Raw genomic sequence first — 21,145 nt, forward strand, 5'->3', positions numbered from 1 at the left:
TCTCAGCCACGGTGCTGGGTGCAGGGAGGGGGAACTCTCCCCCGAGAACCTGTCCCTCTAAAAAGCCATCCTGGTATCTATACTCGGACAGGGGAGTGACCAGCAACCTAGACCCGGCCCCTAAAAACACCCGCTATGTTTTACAGGCAATTTCATTGAGCTCCCAGGCCCTCTTGAAGCTTATCTGTGGGTCCCTTGTGGGCTCAAAGCCCCCAGTTTAAAAACATCTTGCTTTTTTAAAGGTAAGAGAAGACCCAGTATGTACCACAGAGCAAATGTGACAAATGCCAAACCTTTCCATTCACGGAGAAGCCCGTGAACACGAAGTTGACGTCCCCGCCCTTCGTGCAGATGTCGCTCACACCATCCACGTAGAGCTCCACGGTGGTTGGCTCTGCCCAATGACAGGGGGAAGGGGGAACAGGGTACAGGACACAAGAGCAAGCTGAGTTCTGCGACAGGATGAAACTGTCTGCGTAAAACACATTGAACTGTTTAACTGTATGCACTTTTGAGCCACTTACATGGCTTGAAATCCGAAGGCACAAGGAGGTACACAGGGAAAAGTCTCCTTCCCACCCCTACATCCTGACACCCACTCCCCCACCCCAAAGGGAACCAGAGTTTACGGTGTAATATACTTTTGTAACAGTCTTGCAGCTGAGCTGTATCTCAGAGTCCCATGGAAAATCCAGTGAGTGCCAAAGAGTTTTATTACTGAACGCCCACCAGAGACCAGGCACTGAGCTAAGTACACTTAATCCTGACAACTATCTTAGAGGTAGGTAGTAACATCTGCAGCCGATTGAGGGGTAAAGTGGGGCACAAGAAGGTTAAAGAATCTCCTAAAATCACAGAGCTTGTGAGGGACAGAGCCCAAATTCAACCCCAAAAGTCTGGCTCCGCATCTGTCTCCTGACCAAGTACAGGAGTTCGGCCACATTATACCAGGACTGTAAACTCCAATGTCCATAGTAACCCGGTGGATTAGAAGTCAGCAGACTGGCCAAGTGCGGACTGCAGCAAATGGAAAAAGGGGGACAGCTTCTACCAACTACTGCCACGTGACCCAGCGCTGCCCAAGCTTCCACCTTCTCAAGAACAACTGGAAATCTGGATTTTATGTGCCGTGTCCTGATTTTTCAATATTAGCAACTAAGTCAAATTTAAAAAAAAACTGAAGAGTTCATTATAATAGGGGTTAAAGTTGAGTTTTTAAAAGGTTCGGAAGACTGTGAAGTGAGAAGCAGAGGAAAAACTGAACCAGTCAAGAGAATTTCTGGTAAAATGAAGAATGACGCACATACACAGGGGAAAGCACCAGTGAAAAATGGACAAAACCTTGAACAGGCAGCTCACAAAAAGACGATATCCAAATGGCCAGGAAACATATGAAAAAGTGCTCAATCTCATGGACCATCAGGAAATGCAAATCAAAAGCACAGTGCGAGGCCACCACTCCACCACCAGGACAGCTAAGATGAAAGAGACTGACAGCCAGAGGATGTGGAGGTCTGAACTCTTACACACGGCTGGTAGAGCAAAGTTCTGCGACATCAACCTTGGCTGTCCGGCAATCTCTACTAGGGCTGAACATGTAAAAAGTCTATCGCCCAGCAATTCCACCCGGGTATATACTCAACAGAAATGTAGACACGTGTGCACCACAAGATATGTACAAGGATGTTCGCAGGAGCACTGCTCCTAGTGGCCAAAACTGGGGCGCAACCCAAATGTCCACCAACAGTAGAGGGGGTAAATCATTTGATATTCACACAGCAGTAGAATGAACTAATATACTAACACATAACAACACATAATAAGGACGAATTCTGTGAAAATTGTCAAGAGAGAGAAACCAGGCACAAATATGTACCTTGTGCGATTCTATTTACATGAAGTTCAAAACAGACAAAATAATCTATAATTTTAGGTCGGGCGGCGTGATTAGCAAGTGCCTGGGATGGGGCACTTCTGGGTGCTGGTCAGGTTCTGTCTTGTCATCTAAGTGGTGGTTACGTGAGTGTGTTTGTTTTGTGAAAATTCATCGCCTGATATCCCTGTGATGAGTACAATTTTCGGAAAGTATGTTATAATTTAATTTAAAAACTTATTAAAGAAAAAGAACTGACAAGAAGGGAGGGGATTCAAACAAAACACTCGTGCAAACCACCGATCTGTGACCTCTCTGGCCTATTTGTCGTCTCTCTGGCCGTGGGTTGGCTTTGACTCCCCTCCACTTTTCTGAACCGCACCAGCCAGGCACCCCCGGCCGTGAACTGAGAAAGAGCTTGTCGCCCAGATGCGAGTTGGCTGTCGCTGCCACTGTGACAGCAGGGACTCAGTTCTTCCCCCTCTAACTCACAGGCAGGCCTGGTAGGAACAACTGGGCCCTCCACGTCTCCCCACAAGCTACAGAACTGGGGTCACACACCCTCTACCGAAACGTCAAGGCTCTGCTCTCCAAAAACACCAGCCATGTCACAGCAGGACCCCTTCTTCTGATCCAGCCCACTCCCACTCCTCTGACTTTGCTAAAAGACAGTCACCTCAGGAAAGTCTGGAGCTTTTGTTTGTATGTGTGCGGAAAGACTGCTTTTAAGTGTTTACTAATTAGTTGCCAATTATGTGCCAGCGATTCTGAACACATAACTACACTGGTCCATTAATCCTCCAGTAGCCTGTGAGGCGGGTACTACTACTCTCCTGACCCCTAGTGAGAAGACGGACGCCAACCCAGCGGAAGTAACTCGTCCAAGGTCGTCACAGAGCTGGTAAGGCCCAAGGTTGTCAGATCTTCTGATCTCTTAAGAGAAGTAAATCTGGATTTTTATGTCAAGTCTCACAATGTTTAATGTTGCCATTAATTCACTGAAAAAAATTTTTTTAAAACACTGAGGGGAAAAAAAAAAAACAACAAAAAACAAAACAAAACACTGAGGGGGCTAAGAAAGAAGCTGTCCTGGAAGAGGAACCAAGTCCCCACTCCTGACCTCTATATTCATCAAGTTCTACTGACACTTAATGAACGAAGCTGCTAAGGTGGAGTTTTCTGAGGGGTACAAGAAAAGATGCCAACTGTAAGAAACGTGACAGAAAATCTTAAAGTAGGTCTAAAGTAAATCCAATCTACTCTAAAGTAATAGGGGCAAGGCGGTTAAAAAAAAACACAAAAAAACCCTCTTCCACACTAGAAAGGAATCTTTAATATTTTAACAATCTATGCATTCTGTCAATTTAAATTAACATTCAGCATATAACCTAATCCTTTACAGAGTATACCTGGTTATTTGTTAACTTACCAAAACTCCACCCTAGAGGAGGCTCAATCTTCAGAATGAAATCTCCCTACAAGGAGAAAAAAAAAAATCACTGCAAAGGACTAAGAACTGATGACTATTCAACTAGTTTAATTTAGTTCAGTGCTAGCCTATTATCTAGAATTTTCACACCTGAAATGGAATTCCAATCATAAACTTTGTACTTGTAAATGGTAGTGAGCTCTTGATTCCCTTCAATGTGCTGCAATCTCAACCCCCGAATCTCCCATTTAACCCATCAAAGAGTTACAAAGACTGTATTCAGTGCTCTTGGTCTTCTGATTACATTCTATTAATCCAGTCTCCTGTTAACCCCTCATATGACTAAGGTTGCCAGTGTCAGCCAGATCTTCAGGAACTAAAGTCATTTCTTAAAACTAGATTTTACATACACCCTTGAGTGAAGGGTTCCTTGAGAATGTTTTAACAGTTTAAAAAGAAAAACAAAAACAGATTTCAAGACCCAACTAGTCTACCTCTAGAAATCAATCTTATGTATTGTGCATAAAGATGTAAGTTCAAGAATATTTATTGCTGTGTGGTTAGTAATAATTTTAAAAACTGGGAAAAAGCCTCTGTGTCTATAGAGAAATTGGGAATAAATTAGTTTGGCCTGCCTCTGACATGCGTGCAGCCGTTAAAAGGAAAGTCCAGGGCTTCCCTGGTGGCGCAGTGGCTGAGAGTCTGCCTGCCAATGCCAGGGACATGGGTTCGTGCCCCCGTCTGGAAAGATCCCACATGCCGCGGAGCAGCTGGGCCCGTGAGCCATGGCCGCTGAGCCTGCGCGTCCGGAGCCTGTGCTCCGCAACGGGAGAGGCCACAACAGTGAGGGGCCTGCGTACTGCAAAAAAAAAGGAAGGTCCATACATGCTGATGTCCAAAGTGTGCCAAAACATCACCACAGGGAAAAAAAAATCACATTGCAGAACAATGCCTAGTGTTTGAGTCCATTTGTATTGTTTTTTAATCAAAAGCAAAACTACACAGTATATTAACTACTTTTGCAACTTCCTGTGAATCTATGTTTCCAAATAAAAAGTTGAAATGTGGGGAGAATGAGGGGTGGGAGAATGGGTATGCATGGATACCCATATATGTGCACATGTGTTTGTGTATCTGCATATATGTCCATGCATGTATATTCGTGGATACCTGTATAACTCTAAATACAGAGAAAGCCATCTGCTAGGATACACACTGAAACTTTTATCAGAGGTTATCACTACAGAGGGAGGGGGTTTTGAGGGATAAAAGATAAAATTTACTTCATATACTTCTAAACACCTTGATTTTTTTCACAAAGCTCATGAATTCACATATTACTTATATAATTCTTTTTAACAATATTTTAAGCTGCTTGCAAGTAAAGGGTTCTATTAGATCAGGGTTTCTCAGCCTTGGCACTGGTGACATTTGGTCTGTCCCGTATAGCATGGCAGGATGTTTAGCTCCATTGCTGGCCTCCACTGACGAGATAACTGCACCACTCTCCCTCCCTTACGGTTGTAACGACCAAAAATGTCTCCAGACGTTGCCAAATGTCCCTGGAGACATTGAGAATCACTGCATTCAATCAAACCAGTTCATAAGCTTGGCCAGAATTTGGCCAGAATTACCATACTCCACTTACAACTTACAAAACATGAGTATTTGCACATGTAGGAAAGCCACTCTCCTAGTTAGCGCAGCCCTGTGGGTCACACTGACAACTTCCCATCATAAAAGACTAAAGTACTCTCCCCTCTTACCTTATCATACAAGGGGATCATAAAGTAACCATTGTTAGGGGCACAGTCTGTCTGGTATTTCAAAGTCCCATGCTTGGTGTACAACTTTATCTAGAAAGGAAGGAAAGAAAAGAGAAGTCATAATATCACTGTTGAGAATTAGCTACATATAATGCACCTGAATGCATTCAGTCAAAATGCATTTGCTGAGGACCCACCATATGAAGCTACTAACACTAGGCATTAGGACAGAGGGAAATAAGACAAGTATCCCCAAAATAATGTGATTTGATATTTTTCAGGTTAGAAACTATCTCCCAAAGTCATTTTTTTCAATGTTTTTCAGTTTATTTTAGTGTCTGTCTCTACGTTGTTTCTGGGTCTAAAACAAATTTTCAAAGTTTGCTGTTAGTAAGGGGCTTGTTAAAATGCAATTCCTGGGGCAGGTTGGATTGGAAGTTTGGGGCTAGCAGATGCAAGCTATTATATATAGAATGGCTAAAAAACAGGTCCTACTGTATAGCACAGGGATCTATTTTCAATATCCTGTAATAAACCTTAATGGAAAAGAATATGAAAAAGAATATATATATATGTATAACTGAATCACTTTGTTGTACACCAGGAACTAAACATAACACTGTAAATCAACTATACTTCAATTTTTTGTAAAGTACCTTAAAAAAAATGCAATTTCTGAGCCCCACGTCTGTTTCTAAAATAGAAGGTCTGAGGTGAGGGCCAGGGATCTGTATTACTTACCCCAAAGAGTCCCAATGCTTGGAGTAACATCCATCTAGAAACTTTTAATGTTAATAATCTGTAACTATGATAACAGAATTGGGTCACACCAGCTAAGAAGATGTATAAAGCAGCAGACTCAGAACGCGCGCACTTAGGAAAGGAACACAGTGAAATTACGTACAGACTGCAAGCTCCCCGTGGGCGGTGACCACGGCTTACATTCCATGGCGCCTGGGTCAGTGTCTTATTTAGTGTAAGTACTCAATAAATACTCAAACTTGTTCACAGGCCATAAAGAAATTCAGATGCATGCACTGAAAGCAGGGACTGAAAATCCAGCTGTCCAGAGGGGCCATGGAAGTCCTATCAAGGGGCATTCACCTAAAGAGAGACCGATCGCTACTTAACCCAAGCCAAGTTTTGCAGCCCAAAGATCAGCTGGTTTTCCAGAGAAATCAGGAATGCAGTTTTTAATGTGAAATCTCCTGATTGTTAAAGAATTAGCAACCAATATAGTTTTTCTTTTTTAGGGATTTCTGTCTGCTCTGTTCACTGAACTGAATATCCCCACCAGACACAAGGCTTTTGCACATGCCGGGGCTCACTCAACAGTTACTGACTGAATGAATATGATGGAAAAACACCCAGAAGGGAAGAGAGCTGGAGAAGAGTGAAGGTAGTTTTACTGGGACACAGAAAACACAATCAAGAAATGATTGTGAAATATCTTACTTACATTTCTTTCATAAAGCACAGGTCAGGGTACAGAATGGCAATATACATTACACGTATGAAACACCTCATTTCACAATCGGAAATTAAGAAAGAATGAGTGTCTCAGACCACCTGGACAGGCAGCCCTAGGGCTCAGGGAACACATTTCATACCAGGTCACAAAACCTGCCCTCTGCTCTCAAGGTCACTATTAGTGTGTGGGGTGGGAGTGCCCCTTACTGCCTTCACTTCCCTCCTGGAGCCCCAGGAAACTACAAGTTGCAAAGCCTTTCCAGGCGGCTTCTGGAATGTCCTGTGCCCACAACCCAGGAGGTGGCATGGGCACCCAGAGATCCTAGGAGCCCTGCCACTGTCAGTGGGTAGATTCATTAAACGCCTGACTTCTTAAGACCAATCATCTTGAAGGTGACGATTGATTAACTTCTTCAGAAAATACATGATGCTGGGTTCTGCTGCCTCTCACCCAACACCATCTTACAGGAATAAAAATTGGGACTTGGAGCAAGGCCAGGTCAAAGAGCTAGTGGGATGGGAATCTACTTCCTACCCCTCCCCCAATCCTCAGTAACCTACTTTGTAGAACACAATGGTCCAACCCTTGCAGCCATCCAGCTACCAGCACAGAAGCAGCTCAATGTGCTTTCAGACAGACAGCCTTTGGGGTCTTAGTCCCCTCTCCCTTCTCTTTTTCAGCCACTTCCTTTTTTCTCTCTCAAATTCCCTTTTCTGCCCCATCATCAGTAACCTCCTGAAACAGAGGCCAGCCCTCCCTCGGGTCCCTTCCCATCTGTCCTGCAAGTGACTTTCTATCCCTACCTCTATCTATCTCCCTTCTTCTCACAAGCTTTCTGGGTCATAATTCCACTAGGCTAATAATCATCTAACTGAAAAGGGCTTTGCAACTTAATAAAAAGACTTCTGCACAAATCTCTAGCGTAATTCCAATAACTACCCAGTACAGGCAGCTGACAACTCTCCATTTTCAGAGGAAAAGGGGTCCCATGGGAGAAACCAGGGAAATTAAAAATACAGTTTCCCAGCCCCAGAGATGCCAAGAGAGATCTACTGGGTCAGGATCTCTGGGATGGGAATCCATGCTCTTTAAAAGCTCCCCAGGGTGGTTGGAGGAGCAGTGGATTAGAACTTTGCAGGGACTCTCTGTTGTGTGGGTAAGACTTGCTGTCTCTAGGTTCTGGAATATAGGTTTCAGAAATCTGAGTTTCAGGAAGTCTGGGTTCCTGGGAGTTTGAGCATCTGGGGTATCAGTCCTAAGGGGTCTGGGTTCTGCTGAGACTGGGTTTTAAGAGATCTGGGGCCTGGATTCTGCGGATCTGGAGTTTAGGTTTTGAAGAATCTAGGGTCTTGATTTGCAGGATCCTTAGTTTTGCGTGACCTAATAAAAGTTTTAGACCACCATCATCGTCACCAAAAATGTCCCTCACACCCATGTGCACATACCTTCGGGGCCCCGCCCCCGCCCCCACTCCGTAGCTGACCCCAAGATAAGAACCCCCACTCCAGCGCGACTGGGGAGGAGATAGTGGAGACCCGCGGAGAGCGGCGCCTTTAAAAAGAAAAGGACTCCCAGAGTGGGGGGCTGGTGGCAACTGCCTGGTGTCAGAAGCGAGGCCACCGCGGCTCAGAGAGGTTGAGCGATTGGCCCGGGGTCACACAGCGAGCTCCGGGCCGCGGGGCGGGCGCTCACCTCGATGAGCGAGTAGTTGATCTCCACGTCCGACTTGACGAAGCCCCCGCAGCCCACCACGATGTCCTCGGAGCCGCGCGCCGGCCCCACGCCGCTCAGCAGCAGCATCACGGTGGCGACCACCACCACCGACCCCGGCGGCCCCACGCGCCGGCGCTCCCGCATGGCCCTGCCTCTGCTGCCAGACCCTCCGCAGGCCTCCAGGTCCCGCCCCTCAAACCGCACGCGGACCGCGGCTTCCTCCTCTGCTGGCGGCTGACAGCCCAGTCCCCGCCCCGACTCGGCCGCGCGTGCGCGATCCGGCCCCACGCCCACTCCCCCAGGCAAAAGAATTATGGCGCATGCTCAGCAACAAAACGAGACCATTTGTGCCCTCTGGAGGCCTGGAGGACTCCGCGCACCGTCTGGCAGGTGCAGTTGCAAGGTGTGTGCATACAGTCATAAACTACAAAGCTAAACCCTACTTTGGAATTCAGTAGCACTGAAACTGGAAAGGACGAGAGACTGTTGATCGAAGTATCCAACAACTTTCCCAAATCTTTTTGACGGTAAATTTCACAAGTATAATCTCAAACCCCTTTTAGGGATTTGTGTCAACTGATGTATTTTTCCGTGATAAATGATGAATTAGTTTTTTTTTTTAAAAGAAAAACATGTCATTTAAGTTCAGCATAATAGTTAAAAGGTATTTAAATTTTATTTAATCCCAGCTCTAATTACATTTGTATAGAAACAAACTTTGAGGGTTTTCCCCCAGTAAGCAAGAGATGCATGCAGTTTGATTTACTTTGAAATAGCTCCGTGAGACGATGCATGATTTGTCTGCAAATAAGTTCAAAAATCAGCACGTTATATTTTGTCCTAAGACTGAGTGTATAACATAGTGTAGATGAACTACAAGTCACCACATCAAAATAGACAAAAATTGCTTTTCTGACCTGATATTTGAAAGTCTTCCATTTTATTCCTGAAAACATCAAGTGCTTTATTTTGATAGTTTTTAATACTTTGTTTCTAAATGATGAGGTAAGAGAGAAGATTTCCCACTGAAATTTGCCATTGTGGCTAAAACTCAAGCAATATAATACAATTATGAATCACAATGATTTTAAACTACACAATCGTCAAAACCTTCACATTGGCTACAATGCAACGATACACCCACTGAGGATTTCAATCATGAGCGCATCAGATTTCTGCTTCTCACTCTGCATTCTCACTACAAATACAGTGAGATTCTCAACTGTTCAATTATAAAGAGAAACTATTTAAATAATGGTTTTATTTTCTGAGGTTCATTATTTATCATTACAATGGAAACAGATGCCTTTTACTGTCCCTAACATAAATCCCTGGTTTGTCTTAGCAAATTACCAGGCGGGTGAAAGCCATCGATTAGGAAATGCTGGCCTATGGAATCCTCTTATCTTACAGAATGGTAAACCAAGGCCCAGAGAGGGAAAGGGACTTATCTAGGGCTCGGCACACAGCCATGTGTTGTTCAGAGAGCTGGAAAGCAGGCTTTGGGATGCCCGAGTTCTGTTCTTGGCTCACCTACTGATTTCCTCTGTGTTCTTCCTGCCTTCCTAACCATTCTCCCTCAAACTTTCACCATTCCCCTCAAATTCATCTTCAGGTATACAAAGAAATAAAGCACTAGGACTGTGGCAATGCCAACTGCAGCGGGGGTTTCAGGGAGAGGGGGCTCAAGCCTCCCCATAATTTCCATCAGCCTCCACCAAAACCACCTCAAATAAACAGACGTGATCTGAATGTAAACAGCAGACCATCCACACTCAGCCTCAAGACAGATCCTTGAGTTTCTGTGTCCCTGCTCTTCCAGAACTCCCAGGCAGGAGGACAGCTGAAGGCATACTGCCTAGGCCCCAGGCCAGGGCTGGAGAAACTCAGAAAAGGAAAGGGGAAAAGGCCGGGGAACCCATGCTGTGGAAGCCCTGCCGGAGGCACAAAAAAGAAGACAAGAAGTAACAGGGCAGCATGGAGAGCGCAAAGGATTTGAATTCTTCACTCAAACTGAGCACCTGTGCTTGTCGGTCTGAAAAAGCTGAGTCTTTCCTTCCTATTTTGAAAGGAATACATGCTCATTGCAGAAGGAAAGAAAATAGAAAAGGGAATGCAAGGAAAAAGGAAAATTAGGATTCCCATGACCACTGCTTTAGAGCATTTCCATCTTTTCATCTATGCATATATGTTACATAGAGTCATCTCTCAAAAGAACTCGTGGCTGGGGACACACCTTGCTTTAAGACCCAGAGGAAGAAGGTAAATGACTTGACTTCCTTCCCCACTTTCCCCAACTTAAGCATATACTTCTTTCCTTTGGAAACATATCACAGGCTATTTTGTATTATAATCTCTTTTTTTCACTTAGCATTCAGCAACCATATTTCCGTATTAAATATATTTCTGCAATGGCGCTTTGAACCACAGCTTAGTAACCTAGGGATGAAATAATACTGCTAATGCTAATAAGAGCTAACTCCGCTTGCGCGTTTACTGTGTGCCTGGCACTGTGCTAGACGCTTTGTTAGTCATCTTAAAATCTTCCCCCCACCGTAGAGGCAGACAATGTCCATCCCACAGGTGAGGAGACTGCGGCTCTAACTAACCAGGCAGTGCCCCCATCCCCCGTGCCGGTTGTTGGACATGTGCACACCTGTTGGGTTCACTTATCAGGATAAATTCCTGGAATTGTTGGTCCACAGTATTCGGGAAGCTTGCGATGACATTTGTTCCAGGGAGAAGGGGGGTCATATGGGGATGCCGCTGCACTTTCTGGGGCTCCGGGAACCCCTCCCCCGCTGCCTGCTGGGGCCTCCCTTAGCGCCCCTTCACCTCGCCTCCTTTCACCCCTTTGCGCCCCACCCCCGCCGCGCGGCCGGACCTTGCCCGAGGCCTTGCAATCCCGGCGCTCGAATCCCCGCCCCTTGCACGGCGGAGCGCGGCCAAGGAAGCTGTCCAGGGACCCACCGACAGTCTGACAGACGGACTGACGGACGCACGGCGCCCGATGGCCGCGCCTGGCGAGCCCTGCGCGGGCCCGGAGGTGAGTGTCTCCATCCCGCCCCACTCTCCTTTTCGGGCTCGAGAGATCTCTTGGGCAGGGGAGGGGAGAGACCTCCAAACTCCCGGCCGGGAGGGGAAGAGACCTTCCAGTCTAACCGCAGGGCGGGGCGACCCCCTCAACCAAGCTGGTCCCCCGAAGAACCCAGCCCTGTTAAAGGGGCCTACAAGACCCCACCCCCCACCCCTCTCTGGTTCCTGTCTCATCAAAGGGTTTTAGTGGGAGGGTGGCAGTGATGCAGTAGGGGGAGAATTAAAGCAGCGTCTTCTAAACTCACATTCACACTTCTCAGATAAGGAAAGGCCAGCAGAAGGTCTGAGTTAAGAATTACAGATGGCGATCTCCAGTAGAACAAGCTGCGGGCTCAGACAGGCCAGCATGGACTCAGCTCTGCCACTTCTATTTGTGTGAGCCTGAAGGAGTCTGTTCCCCTACCCCCCAAGCCCGTGCCTCAGTTTCTGGTCTATGAAATGGGGACAGTAATACCCACCTCCTACAGTGGTTATGAGTCTGTGCCCAACACTCATCAGAGAGCCCAGGTCTCCCAGATTCTAGGACCGGACTGCCTTTGTTCAGATCCCAGCACCACCACTGTCCAACTGGGTGACATCAACCAACTTACTCAGCCTCTCTGGGCCTCAGCTGCCTCATCTGCAAAATCAGTATGACTGCATCTACTTCATAAGATTGGGGTTAGGGCTAAAGAAGTTGAGAATTATGAAGTACTCTAAAGAGTGCTTAGCACATTTTCATGTAAATGTTAGGGGTCCAAAGAGTTGCCTGGCCCCCTAAGCAGGTGAGTTTGGGATCCCTGTGTTGTACCATCATAAGAGTCACCCTGGTGTTCCCTCAGGTCTGGAACCAGACGGAGCCCCAGCCCGCCGCTGACCGCCTGCTGAGCCTGTGCTTCCTGAAAACAGCAGGGGTCTGGGTGCCCCCCATGTACCTCTGGGTCCTTGGCCCCATCTACCTCCTCTACATCCACCGCCATGACAAGGGCTACCTCCAGATGTCCTGCCTCTTCAAGGCCAAAATGGTAGCCACTGCCCCTGGGAGCCTGTAACCAGACAATGGTAGGGGGTCGGGGGAAACAGGCTGGAACCTGGCAGAGACCCCAAAGTAGGCACTTCTTCTATCAAGGAGCACACAGTGTGGGGACAAGAAGGGACCCTGTTAATCAAACAGAGCAATACTCCAGAGGCTACAGAGGGAAACTCAGTGGAATAGATTCTCCCAAACAGATCTGGTAATAATAAAAACCATATATCCACAAACACAGCCCCGGACACCCACACATCCAGTTTATGGCCATCACAGCCCAGCATTCCCCAAAGTGTGCAGTGTACACTCCTGGGATACACAAGGTGATTCTAGGGCCATGCTAGGATGAACCTTTTAAATGTTTAACAGCTATGCATTGATTTTTGTGTTTCCCCACTGGCGGTACTAAAGAACAGTTCTTAAAATTGTTATGTATTTATTTGACAGTGTTAGAAAAACACTGGCATTGCAAGTGTGAGCTTTTCTGCTCATCCTCCCGTTTTCCAGACTTCTACAAGAATGCCCTCCAAGGTTCATTTATTCCCATACCACCTTGTAAATTTTTGACCTGTTGCCCACCACCTATCCAGGGTTGGCACACTCTTCCTTAAAGGGCCAGATAGTACATGTCTGAGGCTTTGAGGATCATGTGGTCTCTGTCCCCACTACTCAATTCTGTTCTTGCAGCAGCCACAGACAACGGTAAACAAATAGATGTGACCGTGTTTCAATAAAAGTTTATTTATAGACACTAAAATTTGCATTTCATATAATTTTCACATGTCATGACATATTAGACTTTTTAAAGTCTTGTTCAGTGATTGAAAAATGTCAAAACCATTCTTAGCTCAGAGGTGATACAAAAACAGGCAGGAGGCCAAACTCAGCCTGCAGGTGGTAGTTTGACCCCTGCTTGAGACTAACTGAAATGTTCAATAGTTTCTCCAGTGTGCCCAGGTCTGCCCACTTTCTTGATTTCTCTTGTTCAAAAGAGAGACCAATGTGTCTTAGAGCAGGCCTGGAGACATATCAGTCCCAACAGAGAGTTCCTCCTTGATTTAATAGTAGGGAGGGAAAGAGACTTAAAGAGGGTATAACTTTTTCACCTAGAGAGTAAATTTCATTTCATGCTGTTCCTTCATCCCTAAAGCATCCTCCCGTGCATTATGGGAGCGCCGCTGGCATTTTGGAAACCACCGAGTTGGCTTGGGCCCTTGTGGTGCATTATTTATATGACAGTTACAGGTCAAGATTGAACTGCATCACCCCTTACAACTTTTTCTTTCACGTCAGCACTGTTTAATGATCACATTGGTACGTTACAGTGCCCCATCCAGAGCCACTGTCCAATTGGATGTGGGGACACTGTCCAGTTGGCTGCCATCTTTCTTCCCAGCCTCCCACCAGCCTTATCCAAATTTGTTTCCCCAGGTGCTTGGCTTCGCCCTCATAATCCTGTGCACCTCCAGCGTGTCTGTGACTCTTCGGAGAATCCAGCAGGGAACACCCCAGGCCCTAGAGTTCCTCATACACCCCACCGTGTGGCTCACCACAATGGTAAATGACATCCCCAGACATGCTGGCTTGTCCCTAGCTGCTGCTTTTCGTGCCCTGGTGGAGGGCATGGGGCAAAGCGGGGCTCCTTCTCTACCCTCTCTTCCCCCACCCTTCCCTGCCTCTGTCCACCTCCCACCTGACTCTCTGATCCAGAGCTTCGCCGTGTTCCTGATCCACACTGAGAGGAAGAAGGGGGTCCAGGCGTCCGGGGTGCTCTTTGGGTACTGGCTGCTCTGCTTTCTCTTCCCAGCCACCAGCACCGCCCAGCAGGCCTCACAAGGGGTAAGTGGGGGCCTGGGCCACCTGGGAACCAGTAGGGCAGTTTCAGGCCTTGGGTCCCATCCTTCCTCCTCGCCTTTCCACCCATGGCTTACTCTCTACACAGAGACACACACACCACAAGTGCTTAAACTCAAGTGACACACAAACACATTTCACATCGAAGTTCCCATCATCCCATACCTTTTGAGCAACACAAATTCCCATTGTCTTACACACTCAAGTCACACACTTCACTTGCACACACTTGTATGAACCCATTCACGCATCACACAACCACAGACTCTGAAACATCACACACAAACGCACAGACACACACACACTCGCCTGCACACGTCCACTCACACTTACTGCCACCCAGGTGTGGCTATGCCTTCAAGCTCCTACAGGACTCAGGCACAAATGTCCCACATGCACACACTCACACACACTGCGTAGGCATTGAAACACTGTTGGTTTGAAACCTCAGGGGTTCCCGGGTGAAATTAGAAGCCGGCCCCATACACGGAGGGCCTGGAGAGACCAAAGAAAGAGGCAGCCACTGCAGATCAGTAGGTGACGATTTTAACGAGCAAGGGAACTTACCTACGAGGCTTGTCTTGGGTGATGCAAGAGAAGTTGATCTCTGCACCCACCTGCCGGAATCTTAACAGTTTTTAGAAGATTTAACAGGGTTCAGTCACATGTACTGTCCAGAGGGTCTCATCAACACATTGCTCTTTCAAGGAAAGGCTGCATCCTTGAAGTAGTTCCTAGTGCAGGAACAGTGTGGCCACAATGCACATTTCAAGGACAGGGGAGGGGGGAGGAGCCTCCAATTGCTGGGTCCAGCTCACAGGTCAGCCAGCGGTCACGACCTCTGGATGGCCTCCTCCAGCACACACCTGCACTCACTCTGACTCCATGTACCTGCACGTTTCCCCTCATTCTCACCTATTCTCACCCTCACCCATGCTCCCATGCACCCATATTTACACACTCATTTTGCACACTCACCCATATTTGTTTCCCTACCTGGGAGGCAGCGTTTCCATGTTAGGGGGCATGATCTGCACAGAGAAAAATATATAACCTCAACAAGGGTTTCTCAACCTCAGCACCCTTTACGTAATTCTCTTTTGGGTGGGGGCGGGGGGAGGTGTCCTGTGCACTGTAGGATGTTGCACAGCATCCCTGGCCTCCACCCACTAGTTGCCAGTAGTACCACCCCATTATGGTAACCTGTGTCTACAGACAATGGCAAATGTCCCCTGGGGGCAAAATCTCCCCAATTGACAACCACTTGCATAGCTGGCGCACTCACCCAGGACGTCGGATAAGGAAACCAATCAGAGGCTGCTGGTCATCATTTCAAGAGCCAAATGGTTACTCTGTCCTGCCGTCAAAGTAGAAGGCAGAGGGCTTCCCTGGTGGCGCAGTGGTTGAGAGTCTGCCTGCTGATGCAGGGGACACGGGTTCGTGCCCCGGTCTGGGAAGATCCCACATGCCGCGGAGCGGCTGGGCCCGTGAGCCATGGCTGTTGAGCCTGCATGTCCGGAGCCTGTGCTCCGGAGAGAGGCCACAACAGTGAGAGCCCCGCGTACCGCGAAAAAAAAAAAAAAAAAAGTAGAAGGCAGAGAAACACCTTCTGTCCTTAAGGACAGATTTCTTTACAAAGCAATTTTTGTAACTAATGGGAAAATTCCACAGGCCATCCACTGATTTATGAAAGGATGGGTTTCCACAGTTGACTTATCAGTTAGCTGTTTGGAACACAGCATAGAAATAATACTATTGGGAACACCTATGCTCTGGAGCTCCATGTGCCAGGCCCTGTGGCAAGCACTTGACATCAGGAATCCAGTGAAGACTCTAATCGTCCTGTTTTAAAGATGAGGAGACTAAGGCTGAGAGAAGTGAATGAATTCCTCAAGGTCATGCAGCTCAGGTCTGCAGAGCCAAGTCCATCTCACCCAAATTCAGAACAAACTTTCCAATAGAAACGATGGTAAAAATGACACTATGGGGAATAATGTAGTTGGAATATCAAACTGTCTACTATCTGCCCCCAAAAAACAAAAATAAAAACAAAGAAGTATAAAAAATTTAGTAGAAAAATTGTGATTTGAAGCTAGGGCTCTTGTTTTAAGCCACAAAAACTCAACTCACACTAGCTTAAGCAAAAAAGTCCAAGGGAATCTATTAGCTCATAGATGTGGGACCTGCCAGGCATAGAGGGTCCAGACCTTTAGATAACACCACCAGATCTCCATTTCTCTCTGTCCCTTGGTTCTGCTTCATTTTCCACTGGGATGGCAAGAAGAGCCCCAATTGCTCCAGACTTATGTTCCATCAGTAGCCAGGGGACTAGATGGTACTCATTAGTCAGGCCTCCATCACCTGCCCACCCCCTGGGATGGAATCAGTTCTGCATAAACCCCATACCTGAGCATGGGGAAAAAAATTAGGGTCCTCTGGCCAGAAGGGGCAAGGGATGCGAAAGCAATCATGGCACGGCAGCAAAAGCTCATGATCTAGATCAGATCATCTGTGTGACCTTGATCAAGGTGCTGTCACTCCCCTGAGCTTTGGTTTCCCAACGAGTAACACAGAGCAGGTAAACCCCAGCTGGGGTCAGGGTCGGGAGGAACTTGACGAGACAGTGCATGTAAAGACTCCAGCATGTGCCCGAGGCAGAGTAAATGCTCCATGAAACCAGCTCCCTTCTTAAACCAGAGAACACTAGCCACAAGGGAGTGGGATTGTGGGGGGAGGGGAAGGGGGTCCTTTATTGCACAAGGAGAAAGTCAAAGTGTCCCTTCAACTCATGTCCGGGTACCTAAAGCCAGCTGTCACCTGGCTAAGGGCAAACACCCCACCTGCCATTTGTATGGACAGAATATGCATAAGCCAGGTGTTTTCGAGAAGGCCAGGAACGCTGGGGGTTCTGACTTTCAAAACTGGCGGCTCCGGCCCCCTGCCTGGTCACTGCTCCCAGCATCAGAAACCCTGTTCAGCCTCCACCCCTTCTCCCCTTCCCCACACCCTCCCCAATCTCTGTTCCTCAAGAGCTCAGACTCAGTGGGTCTTCTGCTTTCTCTCCCACAGGATTTCCAGAGCGACCCCTTCCGCCACCTGTCAACCTACCTATACTTGTCTCTGGTGGTGGCAGAGTTTGTGCTGTCTTGCTTCGCCGATCAACCCCCCTTCTTCCCTAAAAGTCCCCCGCAGCCTGTAAGTCACCACACCTCCAACCCAGTGCCTTGCTTGTCCCTGTTCCTCTTCTGTTCCATCTCAGCGCCCCCAAGTGATGGAAGGAAGTTAAACTAGAGCACAGGCCTTTAATTTTTTTATTCATTCAGCCAAAAGCATATTACATGTCTACCCTATTCCATGGGTTGGCCAACTCTTTCTGTCCAAGATAGAGAATATTTTAGGCTTTGTGGGCCATATAGTGTCTGTATGGCAACTACTCAAGCCTGCTTTCATAGCACAAAAGCAGACACAGACACTATGTCAACAAAGGAGCATGGCTGTGTTCCAATAAAATGTTATTCACAGAGACAGGCAGTGGGCCGGATTTGGCCTGGGCACTGCAGTTTGCCAACATGCTCTATGCCCCAGCTCGGTACTGAGGATCTATGGTGAACAAGCGATGTCTCTGTCCTCATGCAGCTAACACCCAAGTAGGGGAACTAGACATTAATCACACAATTACACAAACGTGTGGAAAACTGCAACTGGGACTGGTTGTAAAGATTCAAGATTAAAGTGACTTGCCCAATAGAAATGCTCTGCAGGAGAAGTCCATGGTCTATGAGAGTTTACAACAGGTAACCCTGAATAAGTCTGTGAAATCAGGAAAGAATTCTCTGAGAAAAAGACAGCTGAGCTGAGAAATCATCTAAAAGGATGCTCAACGATTTGAATAATTAAGTTAAAACTGTAATAGGACTTTTTCCAATGAGAGTAGCAGGAAAAAAATTAAAAATTGGTAACAAGCTGCGATGGCAAAGACGTGGTAAAATGGGCACTCTCAGGCCCTATTGGTGAAGAGTGTAATCTGTGCAGTCTTCCTGGAGCTGCTGGTAAAATCTCACTTCCTCTTCACCTCCTTCCCACATTCACTGAAGGATATTGTTGAGGACATTCTTGTCTGTGTCATGCATGGTCCTTGCTTTGAGAACTTCTTGGTCTCAGTATTATTAAAGTTGTTCTGAGCAACTGTTCGTTCTTACCTTGTAGGCACTTTCAGTCCTGTGGCCAAATCCCTTTTTTGCCTTGCCTGCTAGGAAGCACCATGCCCTTTGGTATCTACTGTAGATAAGTAGGCAGGACATCTCAGTCTGTGCTTTCAGTATTAAGCTCATGGCCAGTTCATCCTGTCTTCCTGCCCTTGGCTCTCCTTACCACATACTGGCCATGGATTATGAGACCAAGTCCTCCCCCTTCTAAATCATTTGTCTTTGCAGAATCCATGTCCAAAGGCTGGGGCCTCCTTCCCCTCCAAGGCCATGTTCTGGTGGGTTTCTGGGTAAGTAAAGTAGCAGGGAAGGGGCTGGGGTGGTGCTCCCACCCACCTGCATTTGCTCCTCTTATTTGTCATAACAGCTTTTCCCCCAGGAGGTTTCCTCCGAAGCCTACCAAGGTCAGCCTGGCTTTCTCCATCCCAGACTCCATGCTTCCTTCTCAGATTTTAGTGTGTCCACCATCCACATCCCATTTCCACTCACTCACTGGGGTGAGATCTGAGTTTGAATCCTGGCTCTGTCTCTTAGATGGCCATATCACAAGCATTTGGAGTCTCAGTTTTCCCCTCTGTAAAATGGGAACATCACTGCCTTCATTAAATGTAAAGTGCTTAGTGCCTGTACATGGAAGGCACTCAATAAAATCATATCTCTATCTATTTAGTCATTCCACCAACATTTAATAAGCACCTATTATGTGCTAAGCACCGAGGATGAGGATGTAAAACACCAATTCTTTATTCACTAGAGGCTTCCAGGCTGGTGGAGAAGACAGATGTTTCCCCAGGGTCAGCACACCAGGTACTGAGGATGCACCCACCTACTGGGCCCTCTCCTGACCACACCACAGTCAGATCACAGTCGCACCCAGATTTGAATCCAAGCCCCACCACTTCCTGGCTGTGTGTCCTTGGGCAAGCTACTTAACCTCTCTGTGCCTCAGTCTCTGCACTAGTAGAATGAGGATCATAATAGCATCTACCTCATAGGGTTTTAAGGATTAAATGAGATAAGGTTTATGAAACACTTAGAACAGGATGTGGCCCATAATGAGTATTATATAAAGTGGTTGTTAAATAAATGAAGAATAGGATACTCTGAGGGTGTGGAATTGGTGAAAAGAGCATAGAAATCTGCTAAACATCTCTAGAGAGAATCTAGCCCTCTGTTTCCCAAATGTAGGCACTTATGGACCATTCTTCAAGCTTTTTGCCTTATTGGGGTATCGCTCAAACTCTATTTACTTAATGAATTTTCTTTGAATCAACTCATTTTTTTCTACTTTAATAACCTTTTAAAAAGGAAACTTTCTATCGCTACCAAAATCAGAAAAATCTAGAATCCCTTGCCATGTAGAACACCAAAAATAATTTTAGTGAAAACCAAGTATTGTGAATAATTTCTGGATCCAAACTGTTGCTTGCCTGAGTTTGCTCTGCATTAGAAAAGGGAACTGGAAAGTCTCAAAGAGGAGCTCAAGACCAGCTCCAAACAACACCTTCTCCTTGGTGTCATGAGAAAGATGAAAGAGACCTAAAAAGATAAGAACACTCCTGCTGTGGAAGTCTGCAGTCGTTAATTTCTTGTGTGTGCGTGTTTGTTTGAAAACTGGCCCCAATAGATGGTAGGCTTGGAGAGACGGAAGAAAGAGGCAGCCACTCCAGACTGGTAGGAGGCAGGGTTAACAAGCAAGAGAACTTACATATGAGGCTTGTCTTGAGTGCCGCAATATAAATAGATCTCCACACCTGCCCACCAGAATCTCAACAGTTTACAGAGAGGCCTTAACAGGGTTCAGACACATACACCGTCCAGATGGTATAACACTTAACTACTGCATCCTTGAAGTAGCTCCTAGTGTGAGAACAGTGGGCGGAATGTACATTCCAAGGACAGGGGAGGGAGGAGCCTCAGATTGCCTGGGTCCAGGTCACAGGTCCACAAGTGGTCACATCCTCTCGATGACCTCCTCCAACAATGCACCAACTACAGTCATCTCATATACCAGTCCCAAGTGATGGGAAACACTCTTATTTTAAGGTGAGAAAATTGAGGTCCATTGCTGGGCAGTGACTTGCCCAAGGTCACAGGGCTGAAAAGTAGTGATTTTTATTTGACAAATCTTGTGCCCTGAGCCAGGATGTGAGGATACAGAAGAGGGAGAATCAAGGCAAGTACTGTCTTTGCCCCTATGGAGCTTACTGTTCAGTGGAGGAGAAAGACTAAATAAATAATCAGACTGAAAAATTAAATAATGATAATTGCAGCAAGCATTATAAAGAAAAAGCTCAGGAAACTAGAGGATCTTGCAATGGGAGAATCTACCAGGACTTGGGTGTTGCGGGTCATCAAGTGGGCTTTTAAGGAAATAACGTCTAGGCCAGAGGTGAAGGGCAAGTAAGAAGTGGCAGGGAAAAAGTTTTAAGCAGAGTGACGTGCATGTGCAAAGGTCCTGAGGCCAGGTGGCTGGAGCAGTGACCGAGGAGGAGAATGGGTACATTTAAAGCTGAGGGAGGAGTTCAGGTTTCCTCCACAGTAATAGTTTTCAACTCTGGACTTCTGACTCCTAGGGAGGTTTATTTCCCCTGTCACATGTCAACCTTTGGTTAAGTCACTTAATCTCCCTGAGCCTCTGTTTTCTTTCTTTTCTGTAAAATGGATCAATAGTAATCTACTGTATAGTCTCACGTGAGAATTAAATGAGATGTTCTTTGTAGACCGAG

General features: G+C 46.7%; 2 protein-coding genes across 2 annotated transcripts in view; one reads left to right on the forward strand and one right to left on the reverse strand.

The window, feature by feature from the left end:
• LOC137207102 (BOS complex subunit NOMO1) overlaps positions 1 to 8,494 on the reverse strand; it is a 52,618-nt gene extending 44,124 nt beyond the window's left edge. The window contains exons 1-4 of the mRNA XM_067706538.1: positions 8,232 to 8,494; positions 5,069 to 5,158; positions 3,303 to 3,348; positions 294 to 394 (exon numbers count right to left, since the gene is read on the reverse strand). Coding sequence (XP_067562639.1) covers positions 294 to 394; positions 3,303 to 3,348; positions 5,069 to 5,158; positions 8,232 to 8,396 — 402 coding nt within the window. The 5' untranslated portion in view covers positions 8,397 to 8,494. The remainder of the gene's footprint in view (positions 1 to 293; positions 395 to 3,302; positions 3,349 to 5,068; positions 5,159 to 8,231) is intronic.
• A 2,734-nt stretch (positions 8,495 to 11,228) lies between these two features.
• The window catches only part of ABCC6 (ATP binding cassette subfamily C member 6), a 56,071-nt gene continuing 46,154 nt past the window's right edge, over positions 11,229 to 21,145 (forward strand). Inside the window, exons 1-6 of the mRNA XM_067706542.1 lie at positions 11,229 to 11,298; positions 12,170 to 12,352; positions 13,789 to 13,914; positions 14,068 to 14,196; positions 17,281 to 17,406; positions 18,645 to 18,706. Coding sequence (XP_067562643.1) covers positions 11,263 to 11,298; positions 12,170 to 12,352; positions 13,789 to 13,914; positions 14,068 to 14,196; positions 17,281 to 17,406; positions 18,645 to 18,706 — 662 coding nt within the window. The 5' untranslated portion in view covers positions 11,229 to 11,262. The remainder of the gene's footprint in view (positions 11,299 to 12,169; positions 12,353 to 13,788; positions 13,915 to 14,067; positions 14,197 to 17,280; positions 17,407 to 18,644; positions 18,707 to 21,145) is intronic.

This window comes from Pseudorca crassidens, chromosome 15, assembly GCF_039906515.1.
Source record: "Pseudorca crassidens isolate mPseCra1 chromosome 15, mPseCra1.hap1, whole genome shotgun sequence".
Lineage (NCBI taxonomy): Eukaryota > Metazoa > Chordata > Mammalia > Artiodactyla > Delphinidae > Pseudorca > Pseudorca crassidens.